Source organism: Herpailurus yagouaroundi, unplaced genomic scaffold (assembly GCF_014898765.1).
Source record: "Herpailurus yagouaroundi ecotype Mexico unplaced genomic scaffold, PumYag 29, whole genome shotgun sequence".
Lineage (NCBI taxonomy): Eukaryota > Metazoa > Chordata > Mammalia > Carnivora > Felidae > Herpailurus > Herpailurus yagouaroundi.
In genome coordinates this window covers 103,929,309-103,946,817 of record NW_024412377.1, presented here as the reverse complement: position 1 = coordinate 103,946,817, position 17,509 = coordinate 103,929,309, and the positions used below count along the sequence as shown (strand labels likewise).

At 42.9% G+C, this 17,509-nt stretch overlaps 1 protein-coding gene across 2 annotated transcripts in view; it reads left to right on the top strand.

Annotated features, from left to right (window-relative positions):
• OCLN (occludin) overlaps positions 1 to 17,509 on the top strand; it is a 57,855-nt gene that overhangs the window by 25,983 nt on the left and 14,363 nt on the right. For both annotated transcript variants that reach the window (XM_040451364.1, XM_040451371.1), the window contains exon 5: positions 16,730 to 16,875. In XM_040451364.1, the coding sequence (XP_040307298.1) occupies positions 16,730 to 16,875 (146 nt within the window). The remainder of the gene's footprint in view (positions 1 to 16,729; positions 16,876 to 17,509) is intronic.

Genomic DNA, 17,509 nt, shown 5'->3' with positions numbered 1-17,509 from the left:
TATATATATATATATATATATATATATATATATACAATGGAATGTTGTTCAACTATAAAAAAAAGGATGAAATCTTGCCATTTGCAATGACATGGATGGAGCTAGAGTAGACAGCATAATGCTAAGTGAAGTTATTCAGCCAGAGAAAGACAAGTGCCATATGATTTCATGTGGAATTTAAGAAATAAGACATGGGCAAAGGGAAAATAAAGAGAGAGGCAAGGCAAGAAACAGACTCTTAACTATAGAGAACAAACTGAAGCTTACCAGAGGGGAGGGTGGTAGGGGGATGTGTTAAGTAAGTGATGGGGATTAAGGAGGGCACTTGTGATGAGCACCGGGTGTGTATGAAAGTGTTGGATCACTATATTGTACACCTGAAACTAATAGAATACTATATATTAACTAACTAGAATTAAAATAATAACTTAAAAAATAATAAAAATTTAAAAACAGGCTTTTGAGGAAATGTCTCCTTGCCATCCTTGTGTGCCCATTTTCTCTTTTTTTAGGTATTTTCCCCTCCCCCCCCCTTCCCACTCTTCTAGGTACTCCTCTTAGTTTTTTACCATGCGCTTCATGGTTTTATTTTGCAAAAATAAAACCAAAGAAAAATAGACTCCCTGCTTATTTACGCAAAAGTTAGTGTAGTGATCACACCATTCTGCTCGTAACTTGCCCTTTTTGCTTTACAGTGTATCCTGATGAACTTTCTTCCCAGTTTTTAAGGAGCCTCATCCTGGTATGGATGTACCATGATTTTATGTCACCAAAGTCATTGATGGTTACATTTGCTATTTAGTTTTACAAACAATGATATGATTTAAAATCTTTGTTTACCTTGTGTACATGTGTACACAATCTTCTCTAGGATAGATTTCCCAGAGTATCCTACTAATACTCAGTAATATTACTGAGTCAGAGGATATATGTGTCTATAATTTTGATAAATATTGAGAAATTGAACACTGAAGTTGCCTTTTAGAGTGGTTGTACCACTTTATACAACATCAGTGATGTATGAAATTCTGTCCACACACCTTTTCTAGTAACATTCCATGGTACAGGTTATTTGGCCAACCCCTGCTGTTATTTTTTTCAATTTTTGACATTTTAAAATAATGACTTTTGTTTGTGGTGGTTTGCAAGAAGTTCTTAATGTGAAAAGAGTACATATTTATTGTAACAAAACACAAGCAATACAGGAAAAAGGAAGAAAGGGCACCTGGTTGGCTCAATTGGTAGAGCATATGGCTCTTGATCTCAGGGTAGTGAGTTCAAGCCCCAACTGGGGCATAGAGCCTAATTAATTAATTAACTAATTTAAAAATTTTTAAATTTTTTTTTTTGTTTTTGAGATTGGGAGAGAGAGACACACACAGAATCCGAAGCAGGATCCAGGCTCCTGGCTGTCAGTACAGAGCCTGACACGGGGCTCCATCTCATGAACTATGAGATCATGACCTGAGCCAAAGTCAGATGCTTAACTAACTGAGTCCCCAGGTGGCCCAACCCTACTTAATTTAAAAAAAAAAGGGGGGGGGGAGTTCCCACCCCTCTCCCTCTGTTTCGCATTGGGGCAGTGACATTTAACAGACAGATATATATCCTGTTTTTATTGTTACTGATGTCATACATTCTAAGACACTCCTTTGTTCCCTCCAATGTAATTTTTTTGAGATTAGGGACTTCTTACTATTGTAGTGTGGATGCTTCTCCTCCCCTAAGTCCTCATCTTAGACTCCCTCCATGTGTACGGTTGCAGACACAAAACCAGCACAGTATAGTAGAGTGGGTGTGAAGTGTGGAGCCAAATTGCCTGGGTCCCAGTCCAGCCCTGCCCGTTGATTTTGTGAGGCCTGGCAGGGTCTTCCGTGTCTGTGCTTGAGCTTTCCCATCTCTAAAATGGGGATGGTAATTGCATCCACCTCATGGGTTTGTTACAGTGAATTAACTTTGTAAAATCCTTAAAATAACTAAGTCTGTCGGTACAGAACCCATGTACCTCATTGCTTTTAGCAGCTGTAGGGTATTACACGGTATGAGGATACCATGATTCATCCCCCCTGTTGATGGACATTTTGATTGCTTCCGGTTGTTTGCTCTTGGAGATAACGGTGCAGTGAACATTCTTAAACGTGTCTTCATGTGCCCGTGCTCGTGTAAGATAGATTTCTCGAAGTGTTCGTCGAGTGTACAAGTTTTGTATTTTGTTAGGTGCTGTGAAATTGCCTCATTGTGAAAAGCTGTTTAGTTCTGACAGTATGTGATGTGAGAGTGCTAATTTCTCAGCATCTTTGCCCTGCCCTGGACATTACCAGTCTAACGTTTACCAATATCCTAAGTGAAGATTGAGTTGTATTTTAACTTTAAAAATTCTGTGATCCAGCATGTTTCCTCTGGAGTTTTTCATATTAATGCTTCATCTAAGACCGGGCCGGGGAAGGGCCCTGATAAGGCCTGGGTCGGGTCACCATCTGTACACCAGCCTGCTGTGCTCCAGGGAGGGCCCTCATCACATAATATGGCAGATGGCATTTCCCACAGTTACTGTGTGGCATAGGGAGATGGTTTCTAGAGAAACAGGGCTCTGGAAACAATACGTAGTACATGAATTAATTGTAACTGCCCTCTTATTTTTGATAACATCTGGACATGTAGCCAGGTTCACATTCAGAGTGCCTTTGGAAGAGCTTAGAATGACTTCCTGAGCAGCTTTGAATGTGCCTGCTTCACTCCAGTGCCCCTCTGTGCTCTGTCGGCTCCTCCCAGGAGGGTGTCGTGCTGCTCAGATCCCTTTGGGCCCCTGCTTGAGCTGGGATTCTTACCACAGGGCAGGGGACAGTGTCATGGGGACGCACTGTTCAGCCATGGTGCCAGAGCCACGGGAAGGACTAATATTCATTAGCCTGTGAAAATGAGTATTTCCTGTTGATCTTTGTGCTCAGATCTCTCCCCCCACACACACACACTTTCCGAAGGTCATAAATATAAATACCAAGACATACAGACTCATTTTTCTTTAAGTAAATACTCATAAACGGGGCCTGGCCTTGGGAAAGCATACGCCAGTGGTAATTATTAAAGCGTTGATTGTAAGAGGTGTGCACTTGAGGTTAGTTTTCATTGATACCTACAGCGTTCCGGTGCAATAGAAACAAAGTTAAGAACCTCAGTTTCAGGCGCTCCTGGGAATGACTTTTGATTTGGCTTTGGTAAAGTGAAACAATTTGAGGGAGGTCTGGGACCTTAGGATGAGGTCCTCCAGTCTGCCTCAGTGACCTTACCTGCAGGCAGCTGTGGGTCTGCCAGGCGGACACGCTAATTAGATGGCAGCCAGGGTGGTGACTTAGTGGGTCAGGAATAGGCCGCTGTTGTTTAGACGACTTTCTCAGGGCTCTCGCCGGTGTAGTACATCAACTGACTCGGGTTTGAGCTTCACATTTTAATTTTGGCAACAAAGCTATAAAAAAAAAAAAAAAATCACAGCAAAAGAAAGGAACCAGCATTTCCTAAGTAACCATTATAGGCTAGCCACTTTATACATGATTATTATCCTAACTGCAATCCTGACGGTGTGGGCGCTCTTCTTGCAGAAGGAGAGACTGAGGTTTGCAGAGGGCTCCAGCCAGCAGTTTGACTCAAACCTGACATCATAATCAGCAGGACAAGGATTGTATTTGCCTTATAACTTGTGTTTTGGGGTCTGTTGTTTTTCCTCTGAAAACCTCTGAGCTTTAGTTTTCTTTGCCAGCAGAATTGGGGAAGATAGCACTTACATAGTCAAACTGACAGATTAAAATGAGGTGTATATGTGTAAGGTGCTTATCTGCTACAAACCAGCTTAGCCATTCTCAGCTAGTATTTCCTGCACGGCTCCTAATTTGCACCCTTTTTCTTGTCACATCACTTGATCTGTTTCAGAAGCAAGACTAGAGTAAGTTTGGAAAGAACAGGCCATTGACTCATTTCTCCATTGTTATCAAGTAGTAAATGAAGTCTGTTAAACAAGATCCTGTTTTTAAGTTGGAAATACTTAAGTCTGAAGGCTAATAATTTTGTTATCTGGGTAGTTTTATTTCTAGAAATTTTTAAGGTTTTTGACATGGTGATGCAACATCGATGTAGTATTGTTTTCAGCTTTTGACCTGTCAGGATAGAGAGGATGATCTGGCTGGTTGTAGAGAAAGGGGGCAGGATCCTGATGTACATCTTGGCCCCTGTCCTTTATGGTCAGCATTGGTTGGCTTTTGGTTTCCTTGGACTCTGATGAAGGAAATCACTTTGCCCTGAGGTGGCTTTATCTGTTCATTTAATAGGTTCTTCATATGTAAATGAAAATAAAGGTTTCATCTGCAGACAAGCTGATGTGGTCGTGATTAAAGGGCTTAGGTCAGGACCAGCACATAGTTTATTAACACACAGCAAATTTTAGCTGGAGTGAAATTGTCAGTGTTTGCACGGAGAGCTGGAATAAGGAAGCTTGGGTAAGAATACCCAAAATATAGGGGCGCCTGGGTGGCACAGTCGGTTGAGCGTCCGACTTCAGCCAGGTCACGATCTCGCAGTCCATGAGTTCGAGCCCCGCGTCAGGCTCTGGGCTGATGGCTCAGAGCCTGGAGCCTGTTTCCGATTCTGTGTCTCCCTCTCTCTCTGCCCCTCCCCCGTTCATGCTCTGTCTCTCTGTCCCAAAAATAAATAAACGTTGAAAAAAAAATTAAAAAAAAAAAAAAGAATACCCAAAATATAAATACTTTTAATGTTGGTTCACTTTAACTTAATCCTTTCCTTATTTGTAAGCTTGCCACAAATAAAATAACAACGGCTTTCCTAAAGGTCGCAGGCGGGCTCTGCTTGTTATATCCCTGCACACCGAGTGGGGAGGCAGGTGGGTGTGGGGCAGGTGGCTGGGACTAGCCGGTGGTGGTAATCAGCATCAGACATCTAAAGAAACTTGAACACCTTTTTAATTTTCAACCAGTGCCAGCATTCTTTAATGTACCAGTAGTCCTATGGGCTGCCGACTATCAGGACATTAGGTTCTCACTGCGGGAAGGATGGTGCTGTTACCTGTGGCCTTACAGGGGACAAAATGGAACAAAAGTGGAAGTGGCCTATCCATCTACTGACCTAGCACTCAACAGCGTGCAGTACAGAAAGCCCCGTCTGTCCCAGCACCACCGTCAATGGAAACGGGGTGGCGGATGGGCCAAGGCATCCTGGAGAGCCGGTTTAGAGAGTTGTAATGAATGGCGAGGTAGGTGGTAGAGTGTGTGCTCTCGCCAGTGGGTGTGTCTGTGGCTGTCTGAAAGCAGAGATTCCTAGGTTTCCAGCCCCGCTGTTAATGCTAAGTTAGCAGTAGGTATTGTCCATGGCTGGAGGAAAGTTGTGTCCTCCCTCAGCTGTTCTTAGCAAGCATCAGCATCACCTGCAGGGCTGGTGAAAACAGCCTGTTGGACCCCACCCGCCGTGGTTTCTCATTTTCAGGACTGGGGCATGAGAATTGGTGGTTCTAACAAGTTCTCGGGCCAAGTTGATGTTACTGGTCTGGGGACACTTTGAGAACCAAAGCTGCAGCTGGAACACTGCAAGCCCAGAAAGCTGTTGAGTTAAGGTGAGGCCTTTTCCAACCCATGGCATACTCAGAAAATGGTATTGTCGTACAGAGCAATAGAGTAAACTGAAAGGGGATTTGGATCCCCAGACGTGGACTGACCACAGGCTCTGAGGACCAAGGTGTTCTGTGCCTTGTGGCACACCTGTTGCCGTGTGCCGGCACAAGCTACGTGCCTATTAAAATACAGTCTGCGCCAGGATTTCTGTTACTAGAACAAGAGGGCCTAGAAGGAGATCACAGACTGAGTGTAAAGTTTCTCCACTGCACCCCCTGCCGAAGCTCGAACAACTCCTTGACTCTGAGGAGCTGCAGAATTCATCTTGGCTGGTATATGTTAATATTTCCCTGTGGGCAGCGTGCATTTGGGTAGGGGACCTTGTGCTTGCTAAATCCTCAGTGCCGTGTGATTAACATACGTTAATCAGACTGTGCTCAAGCCTCGTCCATCCGTGATCTCTTCGTTTGTGGGATTTGTACATCTGGGAGCATCGCCTTCAGGCAACCAAGAGTGGAAAAACCTTTGAGGGTACTTTCCCGAGGCAATTTTGAGGTTCCTGTGGAGGGAGCATCTGTGAGTATAAAATAACAGCAAACAGGAAAAACGAGTTGGACCACTTACTGTTCTGAGAACTTGTAGTGCAAGGGAAGGGGGACCTCAGGTTGTAAAGACTGGCGATGGTACTTTGAGATTACAGTGCTCTTCTCTCTGATGTCTGATGTGTTTCTCCACTTTTAATTACCAAGCAGGAAAAGCCTTTCTGTTTCCCTTTTTGAGGGTGGTGTTCCTACGCTCTGTTCTAAACAAAGGCACCTGGTGATAAAGCACGTATTCATTTTAGGTTGTATTTTGTGTTTCTTGTGTTTTTTTTGTTTTGTTTTGTTTTGTTTTGAGAGAGACAGAGCAAGCAGGGGGAGGGGGGACAGAGAGAGAGGGAGAGAGAGAAACAATCCCAAGTAGCCTCCACACTGTCAGCACAGGGCCCGATGTGGGGCTCGAACGCATGAACTGTGAGATCATGACCTGAGCTGAAACCAGGAGTTGGATGCTTAACCGGCTGAGCCACCCAGGTGCCCCAGCATGTATTCTTTTTAATTTTCAAGTCAGTTTAATCCACAGTAATTTTGTGTCGAAAGCTGCTCTAACAGTGTTAGTCTAATTGGTAAGTAAAACTTCCAATGGATTCACATCATATCCCATTAGGGTGTGGTGAGGAGTTAAGGCATTGAGAAAAATGGTTCCTTTTGTTACAGGGAATAGTCAGTACCTCGAGAACATGAGTATGTTATGCCAGAAAGAGCTGGTTTTGGAGTCGGGTGGCCGAGGGTTCCAGTCCTGTCTCTACCATGTGACCGTGAGCAAATTAATTTAACCTTAGAGGCTCAATTTCCTCATCTGAAAATGGAGATAACCCTATCTCACCAGGCGGTGGTGAGTAATAAACAATGTCAGGTTTCATAGGCACATGATCGATACTTAAATGCAGACCTTTCCCTTTTGTTCTTAGAGATAGGTGACTTTTGTCACATTGCTACCACCAGCTGGATGCAGGTCTAGCCTGATATTTTCTTGTGTTATGTGATCAAGGAATGAAGACAGGACGAAGAGAAAAGTGGGGGATGGCTGTCATTGCGCCTTTTTGGTTGTACTAATTCCAAATGACATTAATTTGCATGGAGAGAAGTGTTTCCCTAAACTTAGTTTTGAGAGAAGAAGGTTTTCTTTCTTTAAAAAAATATTATTTTGGGGGCACCTGGGTGGCTCAGTCAGTTAAGAGTCTAACTTCGGCTCAGGTCATGATCTCACAGCTTGTGGGTTCGAGCCCCATGTCGGGCTCTGTGCTGACAGCCCAGAGCCTGGAGCCTGCTTCAGATTCTATCTCCATCTCTCTCTGCCCCTCCCCAGCTTGTGTGCTGTCTGTCCCCCCCCCCCGCCCCCGCCCAAATATAAATAAACATTAAAATAAATAAAATTGTTTTTAATGTTTTATTTATTTTTGAGAGAGACAGAGTGTGAATAGGGGAGGTGCAGAGAGGGAGGGAGATAATATCTGAAGCAGGCTCCAGGCTCTGAGCTGTCAGCACAGAGCCCGACCTGGGCCTCGAAACCGTGAACATCGAGATCATGACCTGAGCTGAAGTCGGGTGCTCGAACGACTGAGCCACCCAGCTGCCCCTAGAAAGTTTTCTTTCAGAGCGACCTAAAAGTTTTTTGACCTTTTTATGCCATCTTTGACTTCAAGGATTCGGGGTCAGGAGGCTGCTCAGGAGTCCGTATAGGCACAAATGAGGGTGGAGATGGCTTTGTGAGGTGAGGAAGTCACAGTGAGGAGGACAGGTGTTTGGAGCTCAGCTGTTCTGGAGCCTAGCTCTTTGTGTGCCTCTTGACACCCCATGGGGATTTAGGATGTTTTCATGAACTCTCCAAGGAGTGTTAGATGTCATTTGTTACCAAGATTTTTTTTTTTTCACAAGTGTGTGATCAGAACTCTTCTGATAATTAAATTTGGAATAAAAATTTGTCCTCCTTATAATGACCTCTTGTGAAGATCTTTTGAAATTATTTGATTTCAGTGTGTTTCATTTTGACATTTCACAAGCACTTTAGTTCTTTCTTGATTGGAATATGAATCTCAGTGAATCTGCCCTGTGTATCACGCTAAATTAATTCACTGTATTCTGTAGACATGGTCTCTGTGAGTACTTGTGCTTTTTTGAAGTTAGTCTCAATAGTGAGTCTGAATCATTCTTTTGGTTGGTTAGGTGTGCTTTTTCTCCGCAGCCTCTTAGCGTGTCTGTGTTTCTTTCTGGTGTCTTGTTTTTCCCTTTTTTTTAACGTTTATTTTTGAGAGAGAGAATGAGTGGGGGAGGGGCACCGAGAGAAGGGGACAGAGGATCCAGAAGGGGGGTCTGGGCTGATGGCAGAGAGCCCAGTGCGGGGCTCGAACTCAGGAACCGTGAGATCGTGACCCGAGCTGAAGTCAGACGCTTCACCGACTGAGCCACCCCAGTTGTTTTTCTCTTTTTGAAAGTCTGGGGTGGGGTGGCGTGGGGTGGGGTGCCACTGCCAGCACCTCATCAAGTAGAACCCAGTTAAGGGAAGCCAGCTGGGCCCCACTGGGTGGGTTTCTGCTGCCTGCAGTGTCCCTCCCCCTTCACTTAGGTCTCCTCCCCACCGGAGGGCCCTGGGGTGGGAGTCTGCTGGATCAGCCCTCCTGCCTGGCCCAAGAGTCCACTGGGCTTCCGAGCCACATCTCCAGGCTTGATGGACTCTCAAACTTTTCTTTCCCGTCAGTAATTAAAAGACAAATTTTACTTACTTAACGTTTCACTCCGCTTTCTTTTGACCCTAATATCTTAGAGCTTTTCCTTTTTTTTTTTTTTTAATTTTTAAAAAATGTTTTATTTTTGAGAGACAGAGAGACAGCATGAGTGGGGGAAGAGCAGAGAGAGAGGGAGACACGGAATCCGAAGCAGGCTCCAGGCTCCGAGCTGTCGGCACAGAGCCCGACGCGGCACAAGAACTCAGGAGCTGTGAGATAATGACCTGAGCTGAAGTCGGACATCCAACCGACTGAGCCACCCAGGCGCCCCTTTTCTTTTTTTTTTTTTAATTTTTAAAAAATGTTTTATTTTATTTTTGAGAGACAGAGACAGCATGAGTGGAGGAAGAGCAGAGAGAGAGGGAGACAGAGCTTTTCTTGAGTTATTGGAGGAAAATTGTTCACCGTTTGCTCTATAGCATTAAGCCTCATTTTTCTCTGGTTCTAAAGCTTTAAAAATTTACTACAGTCATTAGAATGATTGGTTTTGTTTGTTTGCTTGTTTTAAAGAACTTTAGCTAGGGGCGCCTGGGTGGCTCAGTCCACTGAGCATCTTTGGCCCAGGTCATGATCTCACCATTTGTGAGTTCAAGCCCCACATCAGGCTCGCTGCTGTCAGTGCAGAGCCTGCTTCAGATCTTCTGTCCCTCTCTCTGCCCTTCTCCCCCCACCCCCTTAAAAATAAATAAAACATTAAAAAAAAAAAAAAAAAAGCAAGTCATATCATCAGGTTTTGTGGGTGGGCTGGGCACCCTGTCTGTAATACAGTGAAGCTCAGAAATCCATTTGCTCACCCCAGGAACACAGGCTGAAGACTCCTTGTGTAAATCACTGTCACCTGGTCAGGCCCTACTGGGGCTTCCCCCCTTCTGTCCTTTGAAAGCAGCAGGTTTATACTCACTTGTCATCGGTAATATGAGGAACGCAGTATTTTAGCTTCTTTGGGAAAAATGAAGTATAAACAGGAAACAAATACCTTACTCCTTGTTTTTACAAATACATTTCACCTCGGCCTCTAGATTCTTAGGCTCCTTTTTAAAGACAAAGACTGCTGCTTATTCATCTTTGGGCCTGGCTGGGGATTTTTTTTTTTTAATCTGCAATGCATCATAAATTTGCATGCCCTTCTTGCAGCGGCCATATTAATAATTAATCTTCCCTCCATTGTTCTAACTTGAATATGTGTTCTGGCAAAACAAGCGCGCTGCCTTGGAATTTTTTGTGCATGTGTGTAAAAAAAGGTTTAAGAAATGGGAGCCCTGGGGCGCATGGGTGGCGCAGTCGGTTAAGCGTCCGACTTCAGCCAGGTCACGATCTCGCGGTCCGTGAGTTCGAGCCCCGCGTCGGGCTCTGGGCTGATGGCTCAGACCTTGGAGCCTGTTTTCGATTCTGTGTCTCCCTCTCTCTCTGCCCCTCCCCCGTTCATGCTCTGTCTCTCTCTGTCCCAAAAAAAAAAAAAAAATAAAAAAAAAAAAAATAAAAAAAAAAAAAAAAAAAAAGAAATGGGAGCCCTGTGCTGGAGGGTGAAGTTGGTCAGGCTAGTCCAGTTCTGCTGACTCTAAGAGATAAAGGTCAGCTCAGAGCAGCTGCATTTGATAAGACTTTCGAATATACACAGTGTAGAAGTACAGCAGTAATAAATAAGGTAACCTTTAGGCAACAACTCTGGGCTCCTGATTTGTGCCAGGTACCGTGCTGGGCTCTGGAAACCCGAAGGGGAAGGTAGGAGGCTGCCCAGGTTGCGATGGTGGATTGTCACAGAGGCTTTCACGTGAGTGGTGTATTTTAAGTCCCACATGACCATTTACTAGGTGTAGGTCCTTGGGAAAGTTGTCATAGCTTCCTCATTTCTAAAAAGGGAAAAATAGTACTTACCTGTAAGGCCGAGCCTACTAAACCATCTGTCAGTGCATTGTTTGGCACATTGTAAGCAGGCAGGCAGCGGTGGCTTTAAGAAAGCGCACTGCCCCCTGGAGTTAGAGACCATGGGAGCAAGCCATCATACTGTGTGGGGGCAGTTGTTCCGCAGTGCACGAGTGCTCTGGTGGGAGGCTTGTGTGCACAGGTGTTCAGGGAGCTAGGAGGACAGGTGGGTGCCTCTCCCAGCAGAGACATGTGTGCAAAGCCTCCAGGGAGTAGTGAGCCAAGACTTGAAGCCCAATTAAGGATTAGCTGGCAAAGAAAGGGGAAGGACATTCCATTGCAGGCTGTAAGAAGTTTACAAGGACACCAAGGCATCTTTTTTTTTTTTAATAAAGTTTTGGTTTCGGCTTTGCCAGAGTCAGTAGAGCTTTGCAGTCTCCGTTCAGGTTGTAAAGGGGGAAAACCTGGAAAAGGGTTAAATGGGTTTTTAAGAAAAGGAGGTCGTTTTAAATTCTGATGAAGTGTCCAGAATAAGAATAGACCTTTGACTTGGCAACGCATGTGCCTGTGAAGCTTGGCTGATGGTGTCAAGTCCTAGGGAATTCAGTGGGAGCCAAGAGTGGTTCCCACCTGTCCCGGTCCCTGCTGTGGTGACATCTAAGCACACTCCCTTGCAACCTACCCACTGGTTTCCCAGTTGCAGACAAACTCCACTTTCAGAAGAAAAGGATTCCATTCTTTAAACAATCAAGAATACCTTGTGCTCTGGGCGCCTGGGTGGCTCATTCGGTTAAGCATCCGCGTCTTGGTTTCTGCTCAGGTCATGATGTCATCGTTTCGTGAGTTCGAGCTCTGCATCAGGCTCTGCGCTGACAGCATAGACCTCGCTTAGGATTCTCTCTCCCCCTCTCTCTCTATCCCTCTCCACTCACACTGTCTGTCTCTCTCAAAAATGAATAAACTTTAAAAAAAGAATACCTCCTATAAAGTGGTGCAATAACACATACCTTTCCTTGGTAGGAAAGGAGGAGGTCATGTTTTGATGCTATGCATAATGGAAAACAAAGCGTAAAGTGTGTGTGTTTCAGGGAAATACACTGCATTGATGCTGAACCTAATTGCAAGGATTTATAATAGCAAAATAACCCCATTAAAAGTCTGCTGTCACCTTCAAATACTTACAAAAATTCTTTGTTTAGATCCAGTAGCTTTAATTTCAGAATCCAGCATCTTGTGAGGTTTTACAATGCTCATCAAGGTACTGTGCCAAATATGAGACCTTGTCATCCGATTTGATTGTCAAAAGAATGTTATGAAGTAGGTAGTTTCTCCCCCCACCCCGAATTTCTTTTTTTCTTGAAGTATAATTAACATACAGTGTTACATTGTACAACATAATGATTCAACAATTTTGCACTTGACTCCATGCTCCTCATGATGTGAAATCACCATTTGTCACCAAGCAAGATTTTTCCAGTCTTATTAACTATACCCTATGCTGTGTTTTTCATCTTCGTGACTTATTTTGTAACTGGAAGTTTGTACCCCTTATTCCTCTTGAATGTACTTATCCCCCCAACCACCTCCCGTCTAGCAACCGGAAGTTTGTTCTCTGTATTTAAGAGCCTGTTTTTCTGTCTTTTTCTCTGTTTTGTTTCTTAAATTTCATATATGAGTGAAATGATAAGGTATTTCTCTTGATCTGACTTATTTCACGTAGTGTAATACCAAGTCCATTCATGTCGTTGCAAATGGCCAGGTCTCCTTTTTTTTTTTTTTAATTTTTTTTTTTCCAACGTTTTTTTTTTTTTTTTTAATTTTTGGGACAGAGAGAGACAGAGCATGAGCGGGGGAGGGGCAGAGAGAGAGGGAGACACAGAATCGGAAACAGGCTCCAGGCTCTGAGCCATCAGCCCAGAGCCCGACGCGGGGCTCGAACTCCCGGACCGCGAGATCGTGACCTGGCTGAAGTCGGACGCTTAACCGACTGCGCCACCCAGGCGCCCCCAGGTCTCCTTCTTTTTTATGGCAGAGTAATATTATTCCATTGTGCATATATGTCACATCTTCTTTACCTGTTCATCTGTCAGTGGAGATTTTGGTTGTTTCCGTGTCTTGGCTATTGTAAATAATGCTGCAGTAAACGTAGCGGTGCATGTATCTTTTCAAATTAGTGTTTTTATTTTTGTTGAGCAAATAGCCACTAGTGGACTTCCTGGATCATATGGCCTTTCCGTTTTTAATTCTTTGAGGAACCTCCATACTGTTTTTCAAAGAGGATACATCGGTTTGTATTCTCTCCTGTAGTGCACAGGGGTTCCTATTTCTCCACATCCTCGCCAATTTCTTATCTTTTTGTTATTATTTTTTGGTGTTTTGTCTTATTACTTCTTTTTTATTTTAGCCATTCTGACAGGTGTGAGGAGATACCTCATTTTGGTTTTGATTTGCATCTCCCTGGTGATTTGTGATGTTGAACCTCTTTTCATGTGTCTGTTGGCCATCTGTTTGTCTTTTTGGGAAAAATGCTTAACAGGTCCTCGACCCATTTTTTAATCAGATTATTTGGTTTTACTTGATGTTGAGTTGTGTAAGTTCTTTATATATTTTGGATATGAATCCCTTATTGGATATATCATTTGCAAAAATCTCCAATTCAGTAGGTTGCCTTTTTGTTTTGTTAATTGTTTCCTTTGTTGTCCAAAAGCTTTCTATTTTGGTGTCGTCCCAGTAGTTTATTTTTGCTTTTGTCTTACCTCAGGAAATATATCTAGAAAAATGTTTTCGTGGCTGATGCCTAAGAGATGACTGCCTATGTTTTCTTCCGGGAGTTTTATGGTCTCACAATTGGGTCTTTAGGCCATTTGAGTTTATTTTAGTGTATGTTGTAAGAAAGTGGCCCAGTTTCATTCTTTGGCATGTAGCTGTCCAGTTTTCCCAGTGGCATTTGTTGAAGAGACTGTGTTTTCCCATTGCATATTTTGGCTTCCTTTGTCATAGATTAATTGACCGTATAAGTTTGGGTTTGTTTCTGGACTCTCTGTTCTGTTCGATTGATCTATGTGTCTGTTTTGGTGCCAGTACCGTACTATTTTGATTATTTCAGCTTTTTAGTATATTTTGTAATCTGGAATTGTGACACCTCCAGCTTTCTTCTTTCTCAAAACTGTTTTGACTATTGGGAGTCTTTGTGTTTCCATACAAATTTTGGTATTATTCTAGTTCTGTGAACAACGCTGTTGATATTTTGATAGGGATTGCATTACATCTATAGATTGCTTTGAGTAATATGGACATTTTAACAATATTGGTTCTTCTGATCCATGAGCATGTAACCTCTTTCCATTTGTTTGTGTCATCTTCAAGTTCTTTCATCAATTTTTTTAATGGTTTTTGCAGTACAGGTCTTTCACCTCTTGGGTTAAATTTATTCCTTAGGTATTTTTTATACCTGTTGGTGCAATTGTAAATGGGAATGTTTTCTTAACTTCTCTTGCAGCTACTTTATTATTAGTGCATAGAAATGCAACATGGGTGGCTGGGTAGCTCAGTTTGTTAAGCGTCTGACTCTTGGTTTCAGCTCAGGTCATGATCTCATGGTTTGTGAGTTCAAGCCCCACATCAAGTTCTGCATTGACAGTGTGGAGCCTGCTTGGGATTTTCTCTCTCTCCCTCTGTCTCCACCCCTCCTGCTCACTTGCTTGCCCTGTCGCTCAAAATAAACTTTTTTTTTTTTTTTAAAAAAGGAGTGTTTAAAAAAAGAAAAAGAAATGCCACAGATTTCTCAATAATGATTTTGTATCTTGCAACTTTACTGGATTCATTTATTCTAGTAGTATTTTGGTGGAGTCTTTAGGGTTTTCTATATGTACAATCATGTCACCTTCGAATAGTGAAAGTTTACTTCTTACCAATGTGAATGCCTTTTACTTCTTTTTCTTGTCTGCTGCCGCTACGACTTCCAGTACTATGTTGAATAAAAGTGGTAGTTTCCCTATTTCTTGAAGAAAAGAGACAGACTTTCTAGAACTTGTCATTGGCAGATCTACAGTGAGCTCAAGTTAATCTCATGTCATTGTTTTCATTACCAAGCTAAACCAGTAATTTCCTCCTTATTTTTGAAAAGTTGCTCTTTTTCACATTACTAATTTTTGTGGAGTTACTTTTAGTTTTTCCCACACCTTATTTCTATTACTTTGTAACAACTAAGTGACTTACCTGGGTTTCTCAGTTATTATTTGCAGAGTAATATATAACAACTTAAAGATTGGAAATGAAATAGAAAGTGTTGGATCTACCACCTGAACTCCAGCAGTCAATATTGGGAATCTAGGGGCATCTAGCTGGCTCAGTCAGACGAGCATGTGACTCTTGATCTCAGGGTTATGAGTTCAAGCCCCATGCTGGATATAGAGATTACTAAAAAAATAATAAATAAGTAAACTTTGTAAAAAATGTTGTGAATCTAATTGGCAATGCTTACTGATAATTTAAATTTTTCTCCGACAGATCCTTTGGGAAATCTTGCACGTTAACAGTGCATAATCTCAACATGTGTTACCTTCTAGGACAAATTCACTTACACGTCAGAATGGAATAGGTAGTAAAGTAGAGAAGGAAGGCAGTGATCGTGGACTCTACTGTGTAGGCTATTAAGAATAGAGGCATTGAGAATGTATGTTAAAGGAAAATAAATCTCTTATTAAAGAACTGTAGCACCTGGTGCACCTGGGTGGCTCAGTTCATTAAGCATCCGACTTTGGCTGTGGTCATGATCTCTTAGTTCGTGAGTTCGAGCCCTGCGTCGGGCTCTGTTCTGACAGCTCAAAGCCTGGAGCCTGCTTTGGATTCTGTGTGTGTATGTGTGTACGTGTGTGTGTGTGTGTGTGTGTCTGTCTCTCTCTCTCTCTCTCTCTCTCAAAAATAAAGATTAAAAAAACAAAACAAAAAAAGAACTATAGCAGAAATCATCAGTTTAAGCTTCTTAATTTCTTCTGTGGTTTTAACATTACATATTTAGTGTGGATGGGTTAAGAGATCCAGTGTCTTTTGGGGCGCCCGGCTGGCTCAGTCGGTTAAGCATCCGACTTCGGCTCAGGTCATGATCTTGCAGCCTATGAGTTCGCGCCCCGTGTGAGGCTCTGTGCTGACAGCTCAGAGCCTGGAGCCCGTTTCAGATTCTGTCTCCCTCTCTCTCTGCCCCTCCCCCATTCATGCTCTGTCTCTCTCTGTCTCAAAAATAAATAAACGTTAATAAAAAAAAAAAAAAAAGACGATCCAGTGTCTTTTGTCCTATATTCATGGTTTTCCAAGTGTGGTGCCCAGACTACAGCATAAACATTACCTTAGAACTTGCTACAAATGAAAATTCTTGCCTAACCCAGACCTAGCCTAGAAAAAATGAGATTCGGGGCATCTGGGTGTCTCAGTCAGTTAAGCATAGCACTCTTGATTTCAGTCAGGTCCTATCTCCTAGGTCAAGGGTTCTGAGCAGTGTGGAACCTGCTTGGGATTCTGTCTTTCTGCCCCTTCCCTGCTTTGTGCATGAGCATGCTCTCTGTCTCACAAAAATAAATAAATAAACTTAAAACGATGAGATTAATCTTTCAAATGTGGGGTGGAACAATTACCATGGATAATGATTCTGCCTAATCACATCAGGATAAGAGTCAGGTCATTGTGATTTTTTTTTTTTTCCTTTTTTGTAATTCATTCTGGACTTGTTAAGCTAACGAATTGGCATCATTTGTGTGTTGGTAACAATACTGATTTGATTGTTTACACTAACAAGGTAGTCATCACAGGTTAATAGTATTTAATGAGCCCAATAAGTATTAGGTAATTTTATATCTGATATTTTTCTTCCATTTCTTTCCCCTTTAAATTACAGGCTCAATGATAATTGTATCTCTTGGGTTTGTTTCTGTAGGTTAAAAATATTTCTGCTGGCACACAAGACATGCCTCCTCCCCCTTCTGACTATGTGGAAAGAGTGGACAGCCCCATGGCTTACTCCTCCAACGGTAAAGTGAATGACAGAAGGTCATATCCAGAGTCTTCCTATAAATCAACACCGTAAGTAGCAGCTTCCTTCTTCAGGTAGAATGAGTCTAAACAAAAATGAATATTTGCTGGTGTTGATAAATCAGTTCTTGTTGTGCCATTTGCCTTAAAAAACAAACAACACAAAACAGAAAAACACTTTCCCAAAGACTGGAGACTGATGTTGGCCTTGTTGGTGGAGGCTTGCAGCTACTTGGAAGATGAGGGGAGAGGGGCTGTGAGTTGGTGGGGTCTTTTTCCCCATCTAAGCTGAAAGTGCTTCTTTTTTTCTCTCGTTGGTTTAATAGAGAAAGGGTAAGTTGGGTTTTTTTCCACTCTAAAAACATGGTTCTCTTCCTGATTTTGGTTTTGAGGTTGAGGTGAGGGTCAAGGACGTTACTGATAGTGGAACTGTGTGTGGTTGTGTCTCTCCTTGCCTGTCACTGTTAGAGCTCATTTAAATTTTTTTTTTTTCAACATTTATTTATTTTTGGGACAGAGAGAGACAGAGCATGAATGGGGGAGGGGCAGAGAGAGAGGGAGACACAGAATCGGAAACAGGCTCCAGGCTCTGAGCCATCAGCCCAGAGCCCGACGCAGGGCTCGAACTCACGGACCGCGAGATCGTGACCTGAGCTGAAGTCGGATGCTTAACCGACTGAGCCAC